Genomic DNA, 23,900 nt, shown 5'->3' on the forward strand with positions numbered 1-23,900 from the left:
TAACGGCCGCGCTGAGGCGAAGGCGAAGGCGGGAGGTAGAAAAGAGGCGGTTTATTGGTACATAAATATATACACAGTATATATCGCAGGGTTTATACACGTCGTACAAACATTTACACCCGCGGCCCGCTGCTGCCGCCTTTGCTCTGCCTGCGTGAGCACCAGGGCAGCGTCCAGCGCTGGGACCCGGTGCCACGCGTGGTCCGCACCCAGGTTCATGGGGAGCTCGTGTGGGCTCCCCACAGCCCCCAGAGCTGCCCGAGCTCCTCCACGGGCACTCGGTGTCCTCACGGCTCCCCGGCTCACGCTGGGGACGCTGCCTCAGCAGAAGGTGTCTTCCAAGGCTGGAACAGCCCAAGGGCTGCCCTACGTAAACATAGGAAATGCCATCAAGGCAGCTCTGCGTGATGGGGTCCGGGTTAATAGGAGAGTGTGATCCCTTTCCAGGCTGGCTTGATGGCTTGTGGGATGCTATTGCTGGAAGAGCCTGGCCCCGTTAAGGGTCTAGGGCTCTCGTCTGTGAAGAACACGGCGGACGCTTTTGTATTGATAGCAACTGAAGCTGGGGCTGCTGGAAGAGGAGAGGGGCAAACTTTGCCGCTTGCTGTGACGGACACCCGCTGTGTCAGACACTGGGCCTGTGAGGAAGCCAGGAATGGCAGAGGGAGCCCTCTGCGTGGCTGCAGGAGGTCGGGGTGATGGAAGGGAAATGGGGGGCTGCAAGCACCCCCCTCATCTGAAGGAGTTGGAGGAGGGTGTGCAGCTGAAGAAGTCCTGGCTGATGTGGCGTGGGTAGCCCTCCAGCACCTTCACCTGGACGGGATCGAACTTCCAGTAGTCTCGGCCTCTCAGGAAATAGGCAAAACCTGGGGTGAGAGAGGAAGGGTCAGGAGAGACAGGGTTGGCACAGCTCAGCTCTTTCCTAGCATTTTGTCTTTTTGACTCCCCAGAGGATTTTTAATACCAAAAGAAAGCCTGGAGGATGCAGGAAACGCTGCTAGATTAATTTCATCTGAATCCAGATTTGGGCTTACACTGCTCTTTCACACTGTTTCAGTGCTGACAGGAGAGTAAACAGGATAGAGTTTATTTTATATATCTAGTGGTTTAAATATACTGTACCTATGCAGCGGCCTGGCCTTACCAGAGCAGAAGGTGCCTAGGACCCCATCAGGGCCTGTGGCAGGGAGGTTGTGAAGAACTGCTGCAGAACATCCTGCTTGGAGGAAACTGCTCTGGGATGCAGGCTCTGGAAGCACTGCGGAGCCACTCCACGCCCGGAGGGAGCAGAGAGGGAGTCGCTGCACCCGTCGTCCCCAGCGCCCGCCTGTCCCAGGTATTTCTGCGGCACCGCGACGCTGCGTGCAGCGTGGGGCACGTCTGGGGGGATGGTGACACTGAAAGCAGCCTGCTCATTCAGCACAGCTGCCTCGGCTGAAACTCTGTGGACAGAGTTTCTGCTGTCCTCCCATCACTGCCTGTGTTGGGAGCAGTAACAGCAAAGTGGGACTCTGTTTCTTTGTCAGAAGTTTGACTTTTTTCTATCAGGTGCTTAACTGTTGATTGTTCCAATTAATAATTACAAAGCTTCTCACTTTCATGAAAAACTTCAGTTCCCTGCCTACTGGAGGGAGCTGCCTCGCTCTCTGTGCACTATATGGCACGTGCTAGGCTGGGAGGTGTCCACAACTACTGACTGTCTCAATGTTCAAGCTGGGAGTCGGCATCAGGCCGAGCGCCCACCCCGGAGCAGGCCCTGTCCCTGCTGGCACTGACCAAACTCATCCTGAAAAGCAGCATCAATCTCCTGAGGGACCCCGCGCCAGTCAGCCATGGTCCGAGGGTAGATGTTGTCCACCTGGCGGGTGTGAGGGTTGAAGCGCCAGTAGTTGCCTCCGCTGAAGATGTAGATCTTGTTCTTCTCAGCCCCCCAGACCAGAGCTGCCTGCACGGGGGAAGCAGGGAGGCCCAGCTCCGTGATCGGGGTGGGACCGGAGACCCGCCTCTCGCCGTCGTAAATCCAGTACTGAGAATCTGGTGAGGAGGCAGAAAAGGGGAGAGACAGGTTCAGAAGCTCTTTGATGTCAGCTAATTTGGCAGTGAATTGCAGAAGTGGAGCTGGTGCCCTGGCAGAGCTCCCAGGGAGAGCTGTCGGTGAAAGGCGCGCTGTTACTGATAGTGCCCGCAGTGCCACGAGGGCAAGGGGTTGAATTCCCCCCTCAGTCCGACCCAGAGCTGTCAATGCTGGGATGAGGAGGGCTCTTTTAGCAGCTGCCTCGTCTATATTTGTGGATGTTATAATGAAAGATTTGGCTTTCCTTATGAGCTGCCCGGCTGCCCTGCCTGGCTTCTCAGAGGCTCATTGTCGTGGTGCTGGAGAGCCCTGTGTGCGTGCAGAAGGATGTTTCTCTCCATCTGCTCCACTCCGATGGGACTGGCTGCAGTCCTTTGGGCAGATGAATCAGCCCTGGCCTTTGAGTTTGCTCTGGGCATGCTGAAGGAAGAGCAGAACCCATTGCTGGATAAAGAAACGTACAAAGCTGTGGAGTTTGACAGGGCAAAGGCAGATTCCTGCAACGCCTCTGTGGTGAAGCCTGGGGCTGCCAAGTGGGGGCAGAGAAGCAAAATGGGTCATGGCCTGACTGGGGGGGACACGTTCCTTGTGTGCCACATTTCTGTGTAGGACAGAGCGCAGGAACCAGCCCCTACCCTGCCAGCTCAGCTCTTGGGGATCGTACCTGGGCATGCACGGGCACAAGGGGGGCATGTGGTGTAAAGAAGGAAGCTACAGAAACCAGGAAGAAGTTGCCAAGCTGAAGCAGACTGGGAGCATATTTCCAGTTTAGATTAAAACGGGAGTCTCTAATTACCCTACGGTGTGTAATACTTTCCCCTTATCTCATTTTAGCTCACGGTGGGAGCCTGCCAATTTTCACACTGTAAACCCTCATCTGCAGGTGAGGTGCTGAGCAACCTGGTTATGCAGGAACACTGCCTGCAGAGCTGCTTGGTGCTTTTTGGTGCTCATCTCACGGTGTGCAGACAGGGCACGCGCACCCAGGGCAGCTGGGTAGCTACATTCTGCATCCCTGCTGTTACCTTCATGCTTGGAAAGAGCACTAGAGGAAACAGTGGAGCTGAAACAGGGGTCGTTGCAGGTCTTGAACTCCAAAGGTGGCCACGAGGAGGTCTGGCCCCACCGTGGGCGACTGGTTTTTAATCCCTGCAGTGGCTGGAGGCTGCCTGGATGTGGGCTCACTCAGTCTTGGGGGACTGCAGGAGCTCTGCACCCAGGACAGCTGCGGGGAGGTTTTAGAGTGTCTAATAGTGGTGCTTGCTCCCATTCCCACCTTCCCTCAACTGGGGCTGCTGGAAGCACAGTGGCCTCCACTTATCTTGCCGAGGGCTCTGTGGCAGGGAAGACTTTTCTTTTTCTCCTCCTGTTTCCATCCCCAAGGAAGATGGAGCAAGTGTTTCTTTCCTCCTCTTCTGCCAGCAGCATTGCCAGGGCAGAAGCTCAAAACAAACATTTGTGTTTCAGAGGAGGAGAATGGGATCCTTTGGCTGTGTCTAAACTAAAAGCAACCCTTCCTTCTCCCTTTCCCCCTCAATATCTGCTAAAAAGTTTGAACCAAACAGAGAAAGGAACAGCCAGGATCACTGATTTACTGAGGATGTCTGGAAGGTTTGTGTTCCCAGGGACTTGTTGGGTCCTGAATACCCCTCAGTAAAGAAGGCGCACTTCTGAGCCGTCTGATCCCAGTCCAGCTCTTACCTTGGAAAAACCAGATATTGCCCAGGGGGTCCTCGAAGGTGGCATCCACAGAGCTCGGGATCCCCTGCCAGTGACGAGAGGCCAGAGCTGGGTAGCCGGCCTGCAGCTTTCCAGCTCGGAGCCGCCACACGTAGCGGGACGTGAAGAAGAACAGCTCGCCCCGGATGGTGGCCGCGGCGTCGAAAGCCGTGTCGCAGGCGTCGGGCTGCACAGACTGCCAAAGCACGGCCTGGTCAGCGGCTGGCACCCGCGGGAGCCCCCCTCGCCCACCCTGGGCTCCTCTGATGGGACATCCCTCCTGGAGAAGGCAGTCCCAGCAGCTGGGAGCAAGCCGCGGTGTTAAAGGAGGCAGAGTTCACTCACCTCCACATTGGTGATCTCGTTCGTTTCAAGGTCTGGCTGGGGCAGCTCTGCTGGCTGCGTCGGGGTTGGCTCGGGATCCAGCTTGGGTTTCCCGTAGAGGTACTGGATGCCTTGCTTGTCGTCCTCGCTCAGGCTCAGCGGGTAGCGGAAGATGTAGAACGGAGACATCAGAGACTTGGAGACAGCCGTGTGCTGCAAGCCCAGCACGTGGCCGAACTCGTGGGCAGCCACCTGGAGGAGGTCAGTGCCTGCAAAGGGGAGAGGGAGATGCTTTTGCCTAGCTGAGGGAGGTGGGCAAGCTGTGCCCGCAGAGGGGGTGCCTGCCCCTGAGGCTCATTCCTGCTGCTCATCAGCTCCTGGTGATGCAGAGGCATGCTGCAGGGGTCTAACATGTGGTGAGATAAATCTGCCTTGGCTACTGGGCTCACAGGTTGTTCGGGCATTTTCACATGTAGCTCTACATCTTGTTTGTATTTTTAAGGAATCAAAGGGCATAATTAAAGGGATCCACTAATTCTGGGGCACTGCGAGGGAACTCAGACACTCAGGTATTAGCCTGGGCATGTTGGTAATTTGTAACTGTCTCCGGGGGCTTCTGCACTCCTTAGCTACCAGGAAAGAAAATGTTTTCCATGTGCTTTTGGACAGGAGAATTTAGCAGAGAGAAGGAATCTGGCCCATAGAAGCAGGTGGTGGGGTGGGAAGGCTGATTTTTGTCCACCCAGGCTTGCAGCGGTGCTTGTCTAAGGCTGTAACACACCAGGTTGTGTTTAGATCGTGTCCGTGTCCGCTGTGGCAGCTGGCGGTGTCAATGGGGAACCCTGCGGGATTACAGCCACACAGGCAGCAGAGGGAGCTCACTTATTGCTTGGCTGTGGCAAGAAGGTGACATTTAAAAACCAGCACATCAAAATCCCTGCAGTGCCAAGGCCTGGCCCTTCTTTGCTGGAGGTAAGGGAGGTTGTACTTTAGGAATACGACTTAACAGCAGCTACAAAAGGAGAGGGGGGGGAAAGCAGATTTCAGTCTGCAAATACATGCCAGTTGGCTGGCAGGTGTTATTTCCAATGGATCCTTTTTGAAGCAGATAAATTGTACAGAAAGTTGTAAGAGAGGCATTGGGCTTGTGAGCAGAGGCCGTTTGTTGACAAGTCCCAGCGCATTCATTCACAGCCAGAAATCCTCCAAGCTGCAGCCCAAGTGATGGGAAAGGCAGGGCCGTGAGTCAGCTGGTTTCCAGGCTCCAAGAGGGATTTCCCTGCTGGCCCAGGGGAGCAGGGCACCAGGGGTGCAGCTGGGAGGACGCCTGGGAAGGGCAGAGGGGAAGGTGAGCCCCTGCCCTCCTCTGCAGGTCAGCTTCGTGTTGAAGCCGTGGATTTTTGCAGCACCGACACAATTAAATCGACACATCTAGGGCAGCTGAGAAAGCGGGATCTCTGCGTCAGTGATTAATTACAAACTTTCAGACATTTCTGTTTAGCTTGGCAGGCTCCTTGCTTGATGCTTTCCAGTGTTGGCAGATCTGCTGCACCACTGTCAGATGCTCCGGGGGAGGTGAACGACAGCACGCCTGCAGGAGCTGTGCTGGGAGCATCACCGTCCCTCGCAGAAGGTCCTCGGCGTGGGCTTCTGCCTCCCACACGGCTCCGGGCTGCCCCCAGGGCACACCTTCCCCTCCTCGTAGCTCTGCTCTCCCGTCTGTATCAGGAGGCTAAGGATTTCCCCATCTCCGAGAGCTCAGGCAAGGATTAAACCATGTTTATATCGTAAAGCCCTTTTCGGTATATCAAATGGCAATTAGCTGCAACGAGCTTCTACAACATTTATTTATGGAAGGCACAGAGGGAAAAAGGCCACGGAACAGGGCTGGATTCTGATGGGAACTGGCATCTCTTCTGACAGTTCCTGGTTTGCCTCCAACACTGTCTGTGGGAGAATGGAGGAAATTCTTCAACAACACAGGCAGCCCCGACAGAGGCTGCAAAGGGGCAGGGCCCACCCATCCCTAGGTAGCAGAAGGGCTTCTGCAGCAAGACCTGGTGCTCTGTCGTCCTTGTTTTGGGGCAGCATGGAGGGTCCTGACCCCCCCCCAGAGCCAACCTGCTGACTTGGGGCACCCATCTGAGCCCTGAACACTGACAAAATGTTTGGGAAACCCCAGGGAGGCAGGGGTTGAACTCAGGCTTTGTGATTGTTTCTTTGTCCCTGCACTAATTTTGGTGGGTCTTGCGGAAATGGATGCTCTGGGCACTGCTCCAGCAGGCCCCAGGCAGCCCTGCGGTATCGCACGGGTCCTGACGCCAGGCCCTGAGTGCCCAAGCGGGGAGCTACCAGCGTGGATCTATTATTAGCAAAAAAAAAAAAAAAAAAAAGTCTTGACTTGCTGTGGTGTTGTTCATGGTCAGAACATTCCCAGGCCACGGGGACAGAGCTGGAGCCTGGGTGGCTTCCCTTTATGGACTTGTTCAAAGAGAAATTACTCTGTGGGCAGGCAGGACTGGCTGCTATGCTGTCCTCTGGAGGACGGCGCTGTTTTTGTGTCAGCTGGTGTGTCACCCGCTGCTGGAGCCTCTGTCCTCACCGGGACCACAGCGTCCTGCTGGGCTCGGGCTTTGATGTGGCTGGAAGGTGATGAGAAAAGACCCGAACGCTACCTGCCAGCAGGCTTGTACGTGGTGGGAGGTGACAATATCCACCGCAAAAAGGGTGGCTGCCTCTCAGTTTCACAGGGGCCCTGCTCGCAGCACAATTAAATCACTTCTAGGTGTGCTGACAGGCATCCCGGAGCCCCCAGGGCTCCCCTAAAACCTGTACCCAGGGGTACCCGTGCCGTACCCAGGTTGTTCCCAATCGTCCAGGTCTCGTCGTAGTCGAAGTGGACGTCCCCCTCCCGGTGCGTCTTGGGGAAGAACGCGTGTGCCAGGATCCCGCCGGGCCCATCAAAGGGCAAGTTGTCTCCGTGCCAGTACCTGGGGGGAAAGCACAGCACAGCTCAGGCAAACGGCCGTGGAGCTCGGGTGCACGGCCGGAGGTGGGGAGCGGCTGCGAAGGGACAGCAGCTCTCACCAGCTCTCACCAGCCCTCACCGCCACCGCAGGCATCCTGCGATCTGCTGGGAGCCCTCTGGATTGCAGACCGGGTTCTGCGTCGGGGCACCGAGGAGGCAGAGCCCGGTCGCACCAAGCCCTGGGGAATTTTGAATGGGTTTCTCAGGATGTTTCTCTCCTCCCCCTGCTCGGCTTTCAGCACCAAGCTGAGGATGGAGCCCGAAGAATTAAGGAGGTGGCTGCCAGAACCGAGATCAAGCCGAGGCAGCTGAGCGGCGGGGGGATGCGGAGGGGCCGCCTGCAGAGAACCCAGCCAAACCCTCGGGTCCTCGCTCAAGCCAAGCCCACTGGTGACACACGAAGGAAACCCACGAGAGATGTGGCCACTTCAGAGAGCAGAGGGAGGCACAGGCAGATACACAGAACACGAATCACATCACTGCTTGGACAGCCTCCACCGCTGTTACTAGTTTTTGTGCAAACAGGCAGCAGAGGGAAGTCTTTGCCCCCGTGCGTCGTTTGCCAAAAGCGAATTTCAGGCCAAGAGCCAAGGTTCGTTTAACCAAGGAGCTATATTTGTCTTCGGGCAGACAGTTACGTTTTCAGTCAAGGGACAGGATGGAGGACCTGAAGATGTAACGTCAAAACAAACACTTGGGAAAACAGCCTGTGGGCAGAGGAACGTAAATGTACCCGGAAAATTAATGAAGGATCGGTGACGGTGCTGCGCACAGCCAGCACGGAACAGCTGCGCTCACACCAAGCAGCCCACATCTGACAGCAAACGAAAACATCCCCGCGTCTGGAGGCAGAAATGTGAGTGTTCCAGTGCCTGTGCTGGGTGCTGGCAGCTCTGCGCCCCGGCTGCAGCCTGGGGTCTCGCACAGGGTGCTGCTCTGGCTGCCCACCGCACTCACCTCGTGAAATCGATGACGATGTCAGCCCGGCCCTCCTGCACCTCGGTGAAGGTCAGCGGCGTCACGTCGCTCCAGACTTTCAGTGCTTCCTCGATGGTCCTTCTCACCTTGGCTTTTACAAGTTGCCACGGGAACCTGATAATTCTGAAAGGCAACAGACACCAGGTGAAGAGAGCATCAGCTGCTGTCCCGTGGACGCTGCTGTCACGAAGACACTAGCTGTAGGGTCAGCGGCATTAGGGCTGCCACTCCCTCCTCTCTGCCGCACCAGAGCACCTCCAATCCACAGAGGCACTGCTCTGACACCCTCTTCCAAGCAACAAACCCCACCAGGGCTGAAACCCTCGGGCTGTGAGCCCAGAGGTGAGCTCCCTGCAGAGCTTTGCAGAGCTGTGTTTTTCCAGAGTGAAGGGCTGCAGCGTTTTCCAGGTCTGTCCTGTGTGTCCACCCCCACAGAGGTGCCTGGCAGTGGTGGGACGGGATGGCAGCTCTCCAGCCTCTGCACTTTTTGCCCCTGGAACCCTGGGCTTGCTCAGAGCAGCTGCTGCCTCTTCTGCCCCCCTACAACATAACCCTGTCAGGCCTGTCGCAGGGGGAGCCTTCTCTCCCTTCCATTAACCATGCTGGTGTGCGTTCATCTCAGCTGTGTTCCTTTCTTTAACACTCTCAACCAAAGAAAAAAAAGGAAGAAGCCTTTCTGTTATCTGTAGCCTCCTCACAGCATGAGGAACAGAGTCTCCCGCACTCAATTAAACACAGCACGACGTGCACGCTGTCAACGTCCATACGGGTGTGCTCACTCCTTCACTTGTGCCCCTGTGGGCAGCTGGGCAGGAAGCACAACCCTCCCTGAAGCCTGCTCAGCAGATCTGCAATTGAGAAGGTGTGGGCTGATTTGGGCAAAACTTTTCCCTGAAGTCCTGTTTACGGGAACATCAATAACAGCAGCATGAAAGGGGCTTTCTAAAATAAACTGTGAGCTGATCCCTCGGAAAGGTGGCTGGGGGCGGGGAGGGGGGGACAAAAGCACAGCAGGAGCAGGCTGGTGGCGGAGGCTGCGCTCGGCGTGAGGTGGGGTTTGATGTTGGGAAGCGACCGCACGTGCGGGGGATGATGCTGGGGCTGCACAAATGTTTGGACAGGGGTGGGTGAGCAGCTGTGTTTAGAGGAACGTGTGTGAGGGGACAGGGAGGCGCTGGGTACGAGCCCGCTGGCGGCTCTTGGTCCGTGGCTGCCCTGCCTGGCTGCTTGTACCCGGGTGAGGGCAGCCCTGTGTGAGCTGCAGGCAGCGAACACCAGCTGGAGGGGCTCGGGGAGGGAGCAGCAGGCCGTCCTCAGCCCCGTTTCGCATCTTCCTTACTTGTAGGTGAGGTCGGTCTTGTCCCAGCGCCCCCCCGAGAGGACGAATCGCTTCTGCCGGTTGCGCCCGTTCTGGCCGTCGGGCAGCGCGGGCAGGTCGGGCACGCCGCAGCGGGGCGGGTTCCAGCGAGCTGCCTGCTCACCCGCCCCCATGGGGAAGCCCTTGGTGGGCACGCCGGTCTCCAGGGCGTTCAGCAGCAGCCAGGGACTCTGCTCCTTCCAGGGGTGATGTTTCCGAGCCGCGTCCTAGAGGAGAAAAGCAAAGCTGTGACTCGGGTCTGGAAAGAGAGGTCGCGAGGCAGTGGTGGATGTCTGCACACAGCAGCCCTGCACTGGTGAGTTCCACCTCTCCCTCGGCTGCTCCCCTGCTGCTAGGGCACGTCCTGCTCCCTACAAATATCCCCCATCCTGCTCCCCACAAATATCCCCCGTTCATTCCCTGGTCACACCTGGGAGCAGCCTGATGCCACGGCACCCCCTAAGCACCGGCCTATTTTTGTCCAGCTTTTCCTTGGCTGCTGGCCTGCAGGAAATGCTTTTGCAAACTGTGGATGAGAACCAGACCCTCCAACAACGAACCAACTCGCTAGGGAGTCAGTTCTCCCCCTCTGCCCCACATCCCTTTAGCCTGTATTCCCCCCTGGGCCTGGCAGGGGTGATGTGAATGGGAGGAAGCCTTTAGTCCAACAGTTGTGCTCCCTGCTCTCCCCGCTGTGGTGTCCTGGTGTGGTGAGCATGGCTTGGGGACAGCACAAGCTGGAGGGGGAGCAGGACACACAGATCCGGGGTGACTCCGAGCCCGCACGGAGCAGCAGTGACTGTCCCTCCTGCTCCTGTCACCGCCTGAGGTCACCGACTCTCCCACCTCCCCTTGCCTCACTGTGCCTGTGGCACTGCTTGGGGGATAAGGTCACCTTCGCTCTCCCACACTTAATTAGAAAAGTATTTATCCCCTTGGCAGCATTAATTAGTGCTAATGAGCTGACTTCCATTGGTTTCTCACCTAACAGTAGGATTATGGGGCACAGAGCCACCTCGATACACAACCCCAGGTTAATCTCCAACCTGCTGTGAGGCCTGACGGGTCGGGGGGTGCTTGGTCCCTGCGTATCCACACCGCACCGGCCCCAGGTCCAAATGCTGATTTTTTTGCCCAGTTTTGTGCAGCCAAATTTAAAGAGCAAAGTGAGCACCCGCGTGGCTCAAGGTGCAGCAGTGACACAGCTCTGCTCAGGCAGGCTCCGTGCCACAGGGCTCGGGCAGGGTTTCGGGCTCCCCTCGTTCCCCCACAGCACGCTGCCTTCTCGCAGCCCAGCCGGGGACACGGGGGGCGGGCTGGCAGGACGCCAGCACTGCCCTGGTGCCGTGTAATCGGCGTGCTGCCGGCGCTCTGCTCCCCTACAATGAGCCCATTCATGCGGGCAGAAATGAAGTGTGAAGCCCTCGGCATTAATTCCGCCACTGGGCCCCGGCCCCGTGCCTCGGAGCGATGCTCAGACGGGCGCAGGAGCCGGGGAGGTGGCAGGAGGTGCAGCTCAGGTGTCCTGCCCATGGTACGTCCATAACCACTCTGGCTTTGTCCTCTGCTTTGTCCTCTCCTGCAGCCAGCCTGCGGCTCAGCACCTGTCTCCCTGCGCTGCCCCCGTCCTGGTGTCCCTCTGCACTTTGACACACCAGGAGCTGCTCCACTAACAAGTGCAAAAAAAGCCATTTTACTTCCTGGATGGCAAAGCCTGCCCAGCCCACCAGCTGTGGCACGGGGCTCTCGGCTCCTCGCGCTACTCAGGCTCGCTCTGCTACCACGGGTGAGGAATGGCTGCGTTCCCAGGGAGCAGGAGGCACAGGGCAGCTGCTCCAAGGCACGTGGGGAGCAGCAGGGGAGAGGGACCCTGGGGAAAGTCCTCACTGTGGAGCTGGGACAGGCGTGCAGGTAGGCAAGCTGGCTGAAGCTGATCCAGATGGGCTTTATCCAGATTTATCGCCCTCTCCCGAGCAGGGGCACAGAGGAGGAATTGCCTGGTTCCTGCTTGCCCCGAGGGAGCCCTGTGCAGGGGCAGAGAGGAGGTTGGTTGTGTCTCTCTGGTCAACTTAAGGCCACTGGCTCCAGCTCCAGCTCCCAGCCACCCAGAGCTGCCTGCAGCTGCGTGACCAACCCAGGGAGGGGACACCAGGCCGGGGAGGGGACGCTGCAGGTGCCCTGTCCGGAGGCAGGAGGTCAGACCTGCCCTGCTGCCCCCTCGCCCCCAGACAAACAGAGGCAGGGCAGCGAGTCGCTCTCTGCCGTCACTGCACCGACACTAATGCGATGGCAGGAAAGGGCTGGAAAATGCCACTGCGGGCGCAGCCGGCAAGGGGAAATGTTACGGGCAGAAAGCGCTCGCCAAACAATGCTCAGGAGACGTGTCAGGCTGGAGATTTCGGCCTCCTTGTCGGGACACACCTCGCTGCAGTCACTTCCCAGGGCTTCGATAAGACATCCTCTCGCTTGGGGCTGCATCCTTCCCACCAAGCGCGGCAGCCACCCCTCTGTGGGACGGGTGGGAATTTCGGGGAGCTCCTGCTTTGTTCTCCCAGGCTGTGGCATGCCCCGGCTGGACGCCTGGGGGTTTGCTTAGGGCTGTGCTGCTGCTGAAGGGAGGACGAACCTGTTGAGGGGGGGCTGAGGAAGGTGCTGGGTAACCATCAGGGCACCCCCACTTCCCCCATCCCAACCCGGGAGGGGAAAGGATTACCGGAGACCAGAAGTAAAGGGAGGGCCCTGCAAGCCAGGGAAGGCATTCAGAGCGCAGAGCTGGATCAGAGCACTGGGACAACGCCTGCAGGGAAGACGGGAAACCAGACAGGAGGAGAGCCTGCCTCACCCTCCAGCAATCCCCCTCCTCCAGCCGGGGGGAGCTGAGGGCTGCAGGGGAGGGAGCCTGCCCCCGGCCCCCCAAAACCCTCCCAAGCACGGGCCTGCCTCTGAGCCTGCAGCTCAGGGTGTGTGCAGCCACTTGCACCCCCTTCACGGGACAGCCCAGAGCCAGGGATGGCTGCCTGAGCACAACAAAAGCACTGGGGGGCTGCCAGGCCCGAAACCAAGGGAAGAAGGCAGTGAGGACAGCAGAACAAAGCTGTGGGCAAAGAGGGCTGCGCAAAGAAAGCGCCTCTTCCTAGCAGCCTTGTGACCAAAAGGCTGAGGGGGAACAGGAGGGAAAGGACAGATCCCACGGGAGAGCAGAAACCACTGTGGAGGTGCAGACTGCCCACTCGGTTCCTTCCAGCTGTATCAGCCCTCGAGTGCTGTGACACAACAGACATCACTCGGGCTCTGCCGGGGCCAGATGAACACCAGCCAAGCTTCCCAGGAAGTGTCCCAGCCATCCCAAGGAGCCAGGAGCATCTTTAACCTCAGTGTGTTGGGCAGCACTCGCCCCCCAGAGCCTCCCAGGAGAAGCAGCTGGAGCAGCACAGCTTAAATGGGTATACAAAAAACTCCAGAGCGAGACTGCTGCCTGATACTGACAGGCTCGGTGCTCTCCCCCACCCGGGTCCATCCCCTGCTGCCTGCCCTGGATGTAAACTTGCCTTCTGTCGTGCAGCTCATCACCTCCCCGACTGGGCTCCTGCCTGCTCCTGCAGCAGGGACATGAAAGGAGCCCCCCTCCCGTCACATCGGGGGGACTGGGCAAGTTGCAGCACGAATCCCAGCAGTCTTGGATACTTCCCCTGTCGCTGGGGGCTGTTTCCCATTCTGCTGGGAGATGAGCTGATGGGTTTTCTCCCACCTCCCTGCCCCTTCTGCTGCTGCCTTTCCATTTCTCCCTGCGCTCTCCTGTCACTCAGGCTGTTTGGCAAGGCCCTGGTGCCACTGTCCCTTTGGCTAGCAGGATTATTCTCCTCCCACCTCCGAGTCTGCACCTTGGAGCACTCCGTCCCGTAGCTCAGTGTGTGGGGAAGGAAAGCAGAGAGGTTTTCTCCTGTGACTCCCATGCAGGACAGTTCCAGCACCCTGCTGCTGACCACTGTCGGGTGGCCCTGCACCCCCTGAGCAGCCTGCAGCAATGTTCTTGCCTGACCTCAGCACTGGTTTCCTCGTGCCCAGAGTATTTTGGCCAGCCTGCCTCCCAGCCCAGCATGGATTTGCAGGGGTTGGATTTGAAAGCGTGGCTACAGCTGCTAATAAGTGGTAAAGCTGGACCTACTCCACTCCGGAGCGGAGAACAGGGACAGGCTATGTCCCAGAAGTGTGGTGCTGGATGCCTGCAAAGGTGTGAACGCCACAGCTGAAAGCTCACGGCAAAGAAAGTTTCTTTTGTGGTCTGGTCAGCTCCTGGTCAAGAAGCAGTGTTAATGGAGACAATGGCAACTCACTGGAAATAACGCGTAGGCAAAGCCACCAGGCTCATTGATCCTGCCCCCAGAACGACGCGGTCTCCCCATGCCTCTAACTGGGAATTCTTTACTTGCACAAAATACATCTGTAGCAGGACTGGCTCCTCCATGCTGGGCTGCAGCCCTGTGCTGCTGCTGAGCAGAGGGAACACAAAGGGTGAGGCCAAACCTTGGCCAAAAGGGAGGTGCTGCAGTGCCTGGCCTCATGCACGCAGCTGGAGGCTCCCCTGCGCTCGCTCCCGTTCCCCGTGGCACCACCAGGCATCACCTCCCGGGGCCTGACAGTTTGTTTCCGGATGATTTGGTGATAGTTGTTGTTGGCAACGAAAAAGGGAAAATGTTTATTTTTCCTAAGCAACGTGGAACATGAAACATTATGGACTGCAAATGTTTATGGCCACAGTCACAATGAAAAGGCCCGGGCTCCAATGTAATAAGAGAAAGCAAATGAATAAACACTGCGGGACTATTTTTATTATCAGACACTTTAATTACGTGACAGTTTGTGAGTCTAGTCCATCAATAACACCGCGACCACACTGCTGGTGTCACCCAAGCAACAGTTTGCCAGAAACAGGAGTACTTACAAGGAAACAAGCCCCAGGATGCCAGGACAGCAAAAGGTCCCGGGAGCCCTTAGGCTGATGACCTAGAAATACCCTTGGAACCAAGAAACCGCTCTGGGATGCGACACACTGCAGCCAGAGGAGGAACAGAGTTGAGATTCTTTGTTCATTGTGCTTTTACATCCAGGTTAAGGTGAGCAACGAGCTACTTGTGCTCAGCTCAAGGATGGCAGCCAGGACATCTCCCACTGGTACAGCCGCCGGGCACGGTGCAGCCCTCTCCCGAGCTATGGGAGATGTTCTGCCCTCAGGGAGCATGTCCTGCTCGAGTGTGCAGGCTGGGAAGCCTCCAAACCCACAAACACTGTCTCCCTGCCAAATCTGCTGAAGATATCTGGTGGGTTTTTCCCCTCTGCTAATTTTCAGAGCCACTTGTGAGATGACGACAGCTCCGCTGCTTAAATCCCACTGTGAGGAGAGCAGCTAGAAGCAGATCCAGAAGTGCTTCCACTTGTGGCACAGGCTGAATGGCAGCACAGCATAAGAACACCCAGGAACCCTCCAGTTACCCGTCTGCCATACTTGGATTACCATGAACGAGCATCTCTGGTGTGAGAAGTCACTGCAGGACAGTTTTGCCACAGAAGACCCTTTCTAAACAGACCTACACCTGCACCCTGCCTCTGCAAACCCCCCAAGCTATGCAACCAGGCAGGATGTGCACAGGGGAGCGAGTAAAGTGCACGGGGGTCTGCTCCTCTCCCAAGTGCTCCTCTCCTCCTGCCCTTTTCTCCCTTTCCAGCCCGCCCGAATCTGCCACACCGCAGGGTGTGCATGTGTTGCATGTGAACGCACAAACACAACAAGCCCGCTGGAGAATAACTGCTTACATGTGTCTTGAGTCTCTCCCAGAGCAGAGGATAAACATGCCTAAAATTACCCCAACGCTCACTGCGGTATTTAAATAGCCAAACCAAACAGTGCAAATCAAACCCTTCCTGCAGGAGCTGCCTCGCCGCCTCGCTCCCCCCTGGCGCCTGCAGGGAGGGCAGCACAGGGCACCCCGGGGACCCGCGGGCTGCAGGGGGACAGCCACAGGGAACGGCTCCAAGCGAGGATGCTGGCAGCTGGGGAGGTGCCACCGCTTCTCCACCGAGAGAGAGCTTCCCAGCGAGGGGACTGGCTTGGATTTCCCAGGGGAGACGGAAGCAAGGCAGGAATTCGGCGAGCGCGCGTGCACTGCCCCAGGACTGCAGCTCTTTTGTTCTCGAGTTTTGCAGTGGACACCAGGCACCGCCTGTGTTTTGCTCTCAGCTTTCTCTTTCTTTAGGTGTTAATGTAAAAGTGAAGGAGGGCTGTGACGTTTGCTACAAAGAGCACAGCTTCTTCTGCAGTTTGCCCTGTGCAGCTGGGTCTTACAATGAATCTTAACCCTTGTTTGCCCTCTGTCCCCAAACTACCGCTGTTGTGACGTGGTGCTGGAGCACCTAACAGCCCCAGTCGTGGTGCAAGGCACTGGCAGCGTGGTCCATGCCCACCCCTTCTACTAGCACAGCTCGAGGAAGTCACCACCTTCTGTCTCCTGGGAGCGAGTCTCTTCCCTGCTCAGCCCTTTGGCTCCTTTCTCATTCATCACCCGCGAGCACAAGGTGCACGGGGAGGAAGAGAGCTGCAGTTAGCCACGGGGAAACATCTCCTTGTGCAGAGGGACTGCACATAGCCAGGAGAACGTGCGATGGCATGGCAGAGCTCTCTGTGAGAGGGCAGAGAAGGGTTGAGGCCAGAAACTCGTGTTCAGGCTACTGCCAACCCCACAGTGCCCCTTCAGCTGTTCCACGCTCTGTGCCCTGGCTTGGGTGCTGGGAGAGGGACAAGGTGTGTTGCTGTCACCTTACTTGTATGTGAGAGCAATCGCTGGCTGTACATCAGAGGCACCAGAATGACTTTCAGAAGCCTTGACACCAGCTAAAGAACATGTAACCAAAGAGGAATCTATCTGGGATGGAGAGGACATCTATATGAAAGGATGGGAAGACATCTGGCCATTTCAAACCCCAAAGCAACATAGCCCTATCTCCACAAGGAGCGAATGAAACACCGATTTCCAACCCAGAGCTCCACGTGGCTGGTCAAACACACCGGCACAAGATGTTCCCTAACAAAACACATTTGTAGGAGCATCACGTGGAGTTACTGCAGCCAAGACAAAAGTATGAGCACTGGGGATGGAGAGCACTGTCCCAGGGCGAGGAGGAAACCAGCTCAGGGCAGCCAGCTACCAACTGGGGGGCCCAACCAACCTCTGCAGGCAGTCGGCAGCTGCACACACATCGGAAGGACACAAGAATGAGAGTCACAGACAGAGCAGACCGAAGGTGTGAAACCCACGGCTGGTTTCCCCATCCCCTGGGATCCCCACGGGTCCTGGCTGGCAGCAGGAGCAGGACCAGAGGCTGCGCGGGTGCCTCCAGGAGCCGCAGCGTCTCGGCGTGCGCACGGCCGAGCGTGAGGCACCCCGCCAGCCCGGCACACGTCCCGCACGAACCAGCCGGCAGTGGCTGCACGCCGGCAGAGCCCTGCCCTCCCCACACAGCACCCAGCTCGCTGCTTGCTGTGCTCGGTCTGGGTGAAACGAGCGTGCAGAGCGCTGCCATCGCTGCGGGGGCACCCGGCTCCCCTTCCTCGGGGGCACAGCCGGTGACACTGTTGGCAATGCCACCAGCACGCTGGGGGCTGAGGCTGAGCTGTGCCAGGTCCCAGCCCACAGGCTATTTAGCAGCCAAGTCCGAAAGCGCTCGGATGCCAGAGCTGATAACAAACCCCCAGCCTCAGCTAACCCCCAGCTGCTGCCGCCCGCTGTCACCGCGCTCCGGCACGGCGATAACCCGGCTGCCAGCACAAGGAGCCCTCCGTCTGCCCCCATCCCAGTCCCTCACAGACACAGCTCGTGGCTCGGGTGCCTGGCAGGAGCAAGAAGAAACCCCAGAGCCCCCCAAAACCCCAGAAACCCCCCCAAAAAAACAAACTCCATAGAGCCCCAGAGCCCCCCCAAGTCCCATCGCCCAGTCTCCTCACCCCCCCCCTTCTCTCCCGTCCCCAGCGAGCTCTCCTCTTCCTACAACCCCTGCGGGACCCCCAACCCCCGAGGGACCCCCTAAGCCCCTAGGGACCCCCTAAGCCCCGAGGGACCCCCCCAAACTCACCGCCTTGTGCGGGCGGCGGGCGGGCGCTGCGGGGGCGCAGTGCAGGAGGGCGGCAGCGAGCAGGGCGGCGGCGGGCAGCGGCGGCCGGGCCATGCCGGGCGGCGGCCGGGCTCGGACATGGGCCGGGGCTGAGGGGCGGGCAGGGGGTGCGCTGTGTGGCGGCGATGGGGGTGTCCCGCAGCGCCTTTTATCTCCCCCCCCCCCCCCTCCCTTCACCGCCCGCCCGCCCTTTTGTTCTCCCCTCGCCGGGCCGCGGCGCTGCGGGGCTGAGGGGACGCGGCCGCCGGCCCCCGGGCGGAGCCGGGCAGGGATAAGGCCGCCCTCCTCCTCCTCCTCCTCCTCCTCCTCCTCCTCCTCCTCCTCCTCCTCCTTCTCCTCCTCCTTCTCTTCTTCCAGCCCTGGGGGTTCACAAAGGGTCCGACCCCAAGGGCAGCTCCCCACGGGTTCTGCACCCAGGGGCAGGCTCCCAGCCCCCGGGGTTTCTGGTCTGAGTTTTGGGGCGGACCTGGGACTCGGGCTCGGTCCTTGTGGGTCCCTCCCCAGCCCGGGACATTCCCTGATTGTGCTGCTGCAAGCAGGGCTGGGTGGGAGGGTGGTGGAGGTGTTTTCCAGCTCCCCCGGCCCTTGGGACCTCCTAGGGACAAAGCCCAATCCTTCTACATCCCTTAGTGCCTGCTTGGGCCTCGCAGTGCCCACGGGGAAGATGTGACCTCTGGATATAATGCAAGAAACGTGTCCGCATCGCTGCTTTGCCTGTCAAGGGCTTGTCTGGAGCCAGCCGTGTGTGCCCAGCCCTCTGCTGCCCACCTGCCCAAAGGCTTCTCCCCGTGTAGGGTGCTAAGGAAGGGGGCACCCCGTCCCGGAGATGCCAAAGCCCCTGTTCACACAGCCTGGAGACGCAGGCAGGCAGCGCACGGCTCTGGTTTCTTGGTTCCTGTTTCTGTGGGAGAAGCCCTGGACTGTGTCAGCATCCCCTCAGCAGACAGAGTTGAACTGCAAATTGGTTCAAGAAATGTATGTAAATAAGGAGGCTTTGATCTCCAGCTGCCTGGGCTGGTGCGCGGGGAGTTGGTAAGGCTGCCTGACATCCCGGACCGTGTGACGGCTTTATTTGTCTGCGATCAATTGTTCGTGTTCTGCTTTATGGGAACCATATTTAGGGTGTAAATACTGAGCACGATAAGCAGATGCAGGAAGAACGAGCCTGGTGGTGGCTGGGCTTGGATGGCGCCGCAGTGATGAGCAACGGGAGAGGAGGCAGAAAAGTGAAATCCTGGCCAGCAGTCGCACGGCATCACATGGCAGGCAGGGGGGAGCCGTGCCCTGACCTGGCCCCACCAGCAGCAGGGCACGGATCAAATGAAGTGCCACCACCACAAGCACTGGGACTGGCAGGAGTCATCCCGGCGTCGGAGCAGTGTGTCAGGAGCAGCCAGGAGGGAAGAAGCAGGGAGGCAGTGCTGTGCTCGCAGGGCTCGGGCTGCACGCTGCGCAGGGAGCGCTCCTGCTGGTCCAGCTGTGCACGGGAACGCCGAGCAGTTCCCACTTTCTTGCCTTGCTCTGAGCCAGACAGCTGGGGCTTAGCAAGGGAAGCTTTGTGTCTCTTTTCTTGAGTGCCTTTCATTTGAATGGCTGGTGTCTCTGGGAGCTCGGTGCCTTCAGCCCATGCCAGGGGAGTCTGTCGGTGCCCTGGGGAAGCAGGGAGAGGCGTGGGAGCAGCCTGCGAGGCAGCGACAGGCAGTTTGGCTCTTGTTAAAAAAGGGAGACTTTCGAAGGGGGTGTTCTGGGAAACACAGCCCTTCCAGAGACGGGGCCGCGCGTGAGAACGGCCGGCTCCTGCCAAGACACTGAACACAAAAGAAAGTGCATGGTGTGTTTGGGTTTCCCGACATTTCCCAGCAGAACAGGGACGTGGTTAGCAGCAGGACGACGGCCCGTTGGGTGGGTTGGGAGCTCACCTTCTGCACAGGGCCAGCCCGGGCCCTTTTGCTAACCTCCTCTGCTGGGAGCTCCCTCTGTTCATGCCTCGTCCCTGCCTCAGTTTGCCGCTTGCTGTACCGGGGCTGCTGGCAGATGAGCACAGGCTTCCACCCCAGCCCCAGAGCACCGACAGCCTGACATCTCTGTGTAGGCGCTGCCTGCTTGCTTTCCTGCAGCCCCTGCCAGGCTGGAGCCAAATCTGGGGTTCAGCGAGCTCATGGTGGCTGCAGGAGGTCCGTGGAAGCCTTTGTGATCAGGAGGATAGATTTTGAGAAAAGTGCGGGGGTCTCCCTGCACCTCTGGAAGGTGCCAGTGGGACCAGGGATGGGGAAAGAAGTCAATGGGACCGGGGATGACAGCACACAGGGAAACCTCTCCTCAGTCCTGTTGTGCTGTCACACACACAGTGAGCTCTGTGGTCTCATGAATGCTGTGCATGGATGGCTGGAGGATCCCCTCTCCTTTTGCTCACAGCTAGCTCCCTCTGCTCACTTTTCCCAGCTCTCTGGGGAATCCCCATTTGCCTGGGTTTGGGGGACGGTTCGCAGGGTCTTAGCTTTTGGCTGGGTGTAGTCCCAGGGCATTTAATTCCTTCAATGCTGATCACAACACGAGCCTCAAAATGCACCAAGGCACCAACCTGTGTGCAAGAGGAAGGAAAGCAAGGGCAGGTCCAACTCTCCTCCACTGTGAGTAGCAAAGAGGTGGCATAACTCTGCCGGTCAGTGGGGCCAATTCACTGCAAAACTGCTGTGAGACACTGCTGAGGCACTTCGGGCTGAGAGCAGGGGGGAAGAGGTCTCTGAGCGAAGGGAAAGGGGGAGGTGAGGGAGAAACTGAATTTAAATGGATTAAGGCTGTCTGTCCAAAGTCCTTTTGTTTCCTGCCACCTCCCTGGTGTGACTTTCACAGCTGTGCTCTGTGTGGCTCAGGGCCTGGCTTCAGGCTCCCTGCAAAGCCAGCACAGAGCTTTGCACCCCCGGGGCATTTCCCAGAGCAGCTGGAGGAGGGCCCGGGAGCCAGCGCCCTAGGGCAGAGAAACCCTTTTGATTTTTCTAACGTCTTTCCTGTTCTCTCTGCAGGTGACGGCCTCATGAATTGATGTCTCCAGCATCAGTCCAGTGGGTGACAAATAGGAACGCATCCCCATCAGGCAGGTCTCTGTTCTCCCCCTCCTGCTTTCGGGGCTTCCCCTTTGCTTTGGCCCTGGCACCTCGTTCCCCAGGGCAGCCAGAATGGGTGTTTGTGCAGGTGGTGGTAGGTGCAAACAGGGCTGGGGGCCATGCACTGTGAGCTGCCCTTGTAAACACCAGGGCTGGGGAAGATTTCCCACCCGAACAGGCCTTGAATTACCCGGTTCTCTTCCTCAGCTGGCAGCCCAAAGCATGGGCATGGGGAAGGGGCAAGAAGAGGACTTGGGGTCCCTGGAAATTTGGCCTTTGGGCCTGGACTCACCAATGGAAAAGTGGTATCTAAAGAAATAAGTAAAAATGCCTGTTGGTTGACAAAATCCTTTGCTTCAAAACCCTTTTTAGATTTTATTTATTTTTGAATGTAATGACTTGTGCAGGCTGTCCTGAATCCAAACCATGAACCTTCAAAATTCCAAAATAAAATGTTTGATTTTTTTTTTTTTCTGCATTTCAGCTTCACTGGGCTGATAAAGCAGCCTCGGTATGAATTTCCAGAAAGTTTTGCTCGGTCCAGAAAGTTTTGCTTAGGCCACTACTACTTATTCTGTATTTATTTGGTTTTGTCTTTTTAAAAAAACCTTGTTTGACCTGCATTCTGGGTTTGCCGTGGAGTCTGTTGAGGTTGGGACCTGCTGTGTGTCTGTCAGGGGCTTGGACCAGGAGTGGGTCCATGGGGGAGCAGCTAAAGCAGCTGCAGCCCCCTCGTTTCCCCGTTAGCTCCCCCTGTGTAGCACACCCGGCAGCTTACGCGGTGCCGGAGCAGCACAGGGCTGTGCAGCTCTTCCTCCCCCTCTCCTCCCGCAGCCCTGTTGCAGCTGCGTCCAGCCCTGGGATTCAGCCCCAGCAAGCAGCTCCCTGCTCCGCCGTGGTCGGCGCGGGCACCGGTGGGCTCCAGGCTCGGGGAGAGGTAGCCCACGGTGTTTGTTGTCTCACCAGCTCCTAGCCCGTGCCAGGAGCGGAGCGCACACAAACAGCACGGGGCTCCGCTGGGAAGCGCTGCCTGCGAGATAAGCCGGGCAAGGAAAACACATCCATCTTCACGTCTCTTGGCCTGAGACGGAGTTTCATCTGCCGGCATTTTCCTGGCGCAGGCTCAGCGCACAACACAATTCACCTCAGGAGCCAGACGCCTGGGAGCCAGCTCCCATTTCGGGCAAGAGGTGTCAGCCCCGGCTTGCACAGAGGGCGAATGCGGTGAGAAGCTGGCGGCTGAGCGCACAGGAGCAGGGTGCCGGCCCGGCCAAACCCCCGTGGCAGCAGGGGCCTGGCTGCATGCTGCACCCAGCGGTGCTCATCCCGGAGCAAAAGGACAAACCCCAGCAGCAGAGCCGTGCTGAGCAGCCCCCGGCCCAGGTGAAGGGCTCTGAGCCCACGGTGTGGGCACGGCACAAAGAACCGGCCCTAGGGAGGCACCGGGACGCAGTGTGAGCGCGGAGCAGAGCTGGCTCCAGCCCGCGGCTCCTGATAAGGAGGTTGCTAGTGCCGTCTTGCAGCGCGCTCGGCCTGCCAGATTTCCACAGATGAGCCCTGGTGAAACACCCCCACCTTTGCCTCCCTCTGATCCCCTCCGAAGCGGAGCCGAGATTGGAATGTCTCCTGGGTTATGATTCCCTCTAGCCTCAGGGGGACTACGTTAATAAAATGCAGTGCGAGATGTGAAGGCGATGGGGGAGGGAGGCAGGCAGGGCTGCGGGGATGAGGCTGTTACGAACACGCCGTGGGTCTGCTGGAAATGTCCCGTCCTGTCCTCCCTCCCCTTGTCCCCGGCACTGAGCTGTGGAATTCAGGGTGTGGGCTGAGGCGCTCTGCACACTCATTTCTGCTCAGAACAAACTCCCCGTCTCCCTCCTGCTCCCCCCCTCCTCAGCAAACCCCACTGACCTAACAGGCACCGCTCCTGCCCCCTGCACTGCTCATCCCGTGCTTTTTGCCTGTAGTAAGCAGAAAGCACCTGTCCCTGGGATGTGCCCGCCAGCTCAGCAAGCCATCACTACCCAGGAGAGAGCTTTCCCCTCATCCCTGCAGGACCGAGCGCTCGGGACACAGCTGGACTGGCCAGGTGTTAGCCTCTGTGCAAAGAAAAGACACCGGCAGCTTCTGCTAAAGAGGAAGGAAAAGGAAAGGAAGAAACTTCCAACCAAGAGCAGATGTTGGGAGCTGCTGGGCTGGACAGCATCAGTGGGGCAGGGGAGCGCGATGTGGTGCTGAGACATTTCGGAGAGCTGAGACAAAGGGCCCTGAGCCACAGGTGGCCGTGGGCTGTGTGTGCAGAGGCTGCACCATTGCTCGGGATCTTTCAGGCCGCCATACAGGCATTGTGTCCTTGCTTGGGAAGGGGAAACGGGGGCAGGCAGCTGCTAGTGTAATGTTCTAGTTCAAAGCAGTAGCTGTTCGTGAGTCGGTGCTAACAGCCTCCTAAAAGGTCACAGATGCCTCTGCCTGACACACAGCCTCCGTCCTCGCTCCTGAATTTGCTCACCTGTTGTTTTACTGCAGACTCCTCTGAGCCCCAAGTCCCCACGCAGCGCTCGGCTTGGGAAAGCAGCTGAGAGCAGCTCCCCGGAGATGTTTGCTGTGTCTGCAGCGGAGGGGAGGGAAGTGAGACCAGACAGGGAGCAGAATGGAGGGGAATGGCCTCTGGGTAGACATGTGGATGAGGAGGAAATGCCAAGCCCCAAGCCCATCAGCTAGGACAGCGCAGGTAAGACAGGGAGCCTGTGAAGGTGTGAGATCGCCCCAGGGCTGCTCAGCACGGGGATCTTCTGCGAGAGCGTGTGAGCTCGCAGCTGTGCACTCCGTGTAACAGCCTGGCAGATCCCGTCTGGAGAAAAGGCAGCAAACTGCAGCCTTACCGCTCAGATCCTTCAGCTACACACGAAACAAATGTGCCCTGACTTTTTTGTTGTATTGCTTATGGGTACTCTGCTGTGGTGAAGGAAACAAAACAGGGCTCACGTTTGCCATCATGTCTCAGCAGGTGAATTCACATTGCTCCCAGTGATTCCTGTCCTCGTGGTCCGAGTAGATGCTGGAGGTGATTTGGAAGAGGTGATTTCTTGGCTAGGACTAATGGAGGAACTCAGGGACACGCAGGCCCTTTTTAAGTCGCAACTAACGGCATCA

General features: G+C 58.2%; 1 protein-coding gene across 1 annotated transcript; it reads right to left on the reverse strand.

Annotated features, from left to right (window-relative positions):
• Positions 1-45: 45 nt before the first annotated feature.
• Positions 46-17,867, reverse strand: MMP11 (matrix metallopeptidase 11). Its single transcript, XM_082774450.1, has 8 exons — positions 17,605-17,867; positions 9,463-9,707; positions 8,103-8,246; positions 6,974-7,107; positions 4,139-4,386; positions 3,776-3,989; positions 1,777-2,034; positions 46-866 (listed from the first exon to the last, which is right to left on the reverse strand). The coding sequence occupies exons 1-8, from the start codon at positions 17,695-17,697 to the stop codon at positions 733-735; spliced, it is 1,470 nt and encodes a 489-aa protein (XP_082630576.1). The 5' UTR covers positions 17,698-17,867; the 3' UTR covers positions 46-732.
• Positions 17,868-23,900: the final 6,033 nt, after the last annotated feature.

This window comes from Aythya marila, assembly GCF_965140915.1.
Source record: "Aythya marila genome assembly, chromosome: 17".
Lineage (NCBI taxonomy): Eukaryota > Metazoa > Chordata > Aves > Anseriformes > Anatidae > Aythya > Aythya marila.

Coding starts and splice junctions, on each gene's coding strand:
- MMP11 (XM_082774450.1), bottom strand. CDS start 17,697: ATGGCCCGGCCGCCGCTGCCCGCCGCCGCCCTGCTCGCTGCCGCCCTC. Junction 4,387..6,973: donor GACGATTGGGAACAACCTGG/GTACGGCACGGG, acceptor TCCCCTTTGCAG/GCACTGACCTCCTCCAGGTG. Junction 3,990..4,138: donor ACGAGATCACCAATGTGGAG/GTGAGTGAACTC, acceptor GTGCTTTGGCAG/TCTGTGCAGCCCGACGCCTG.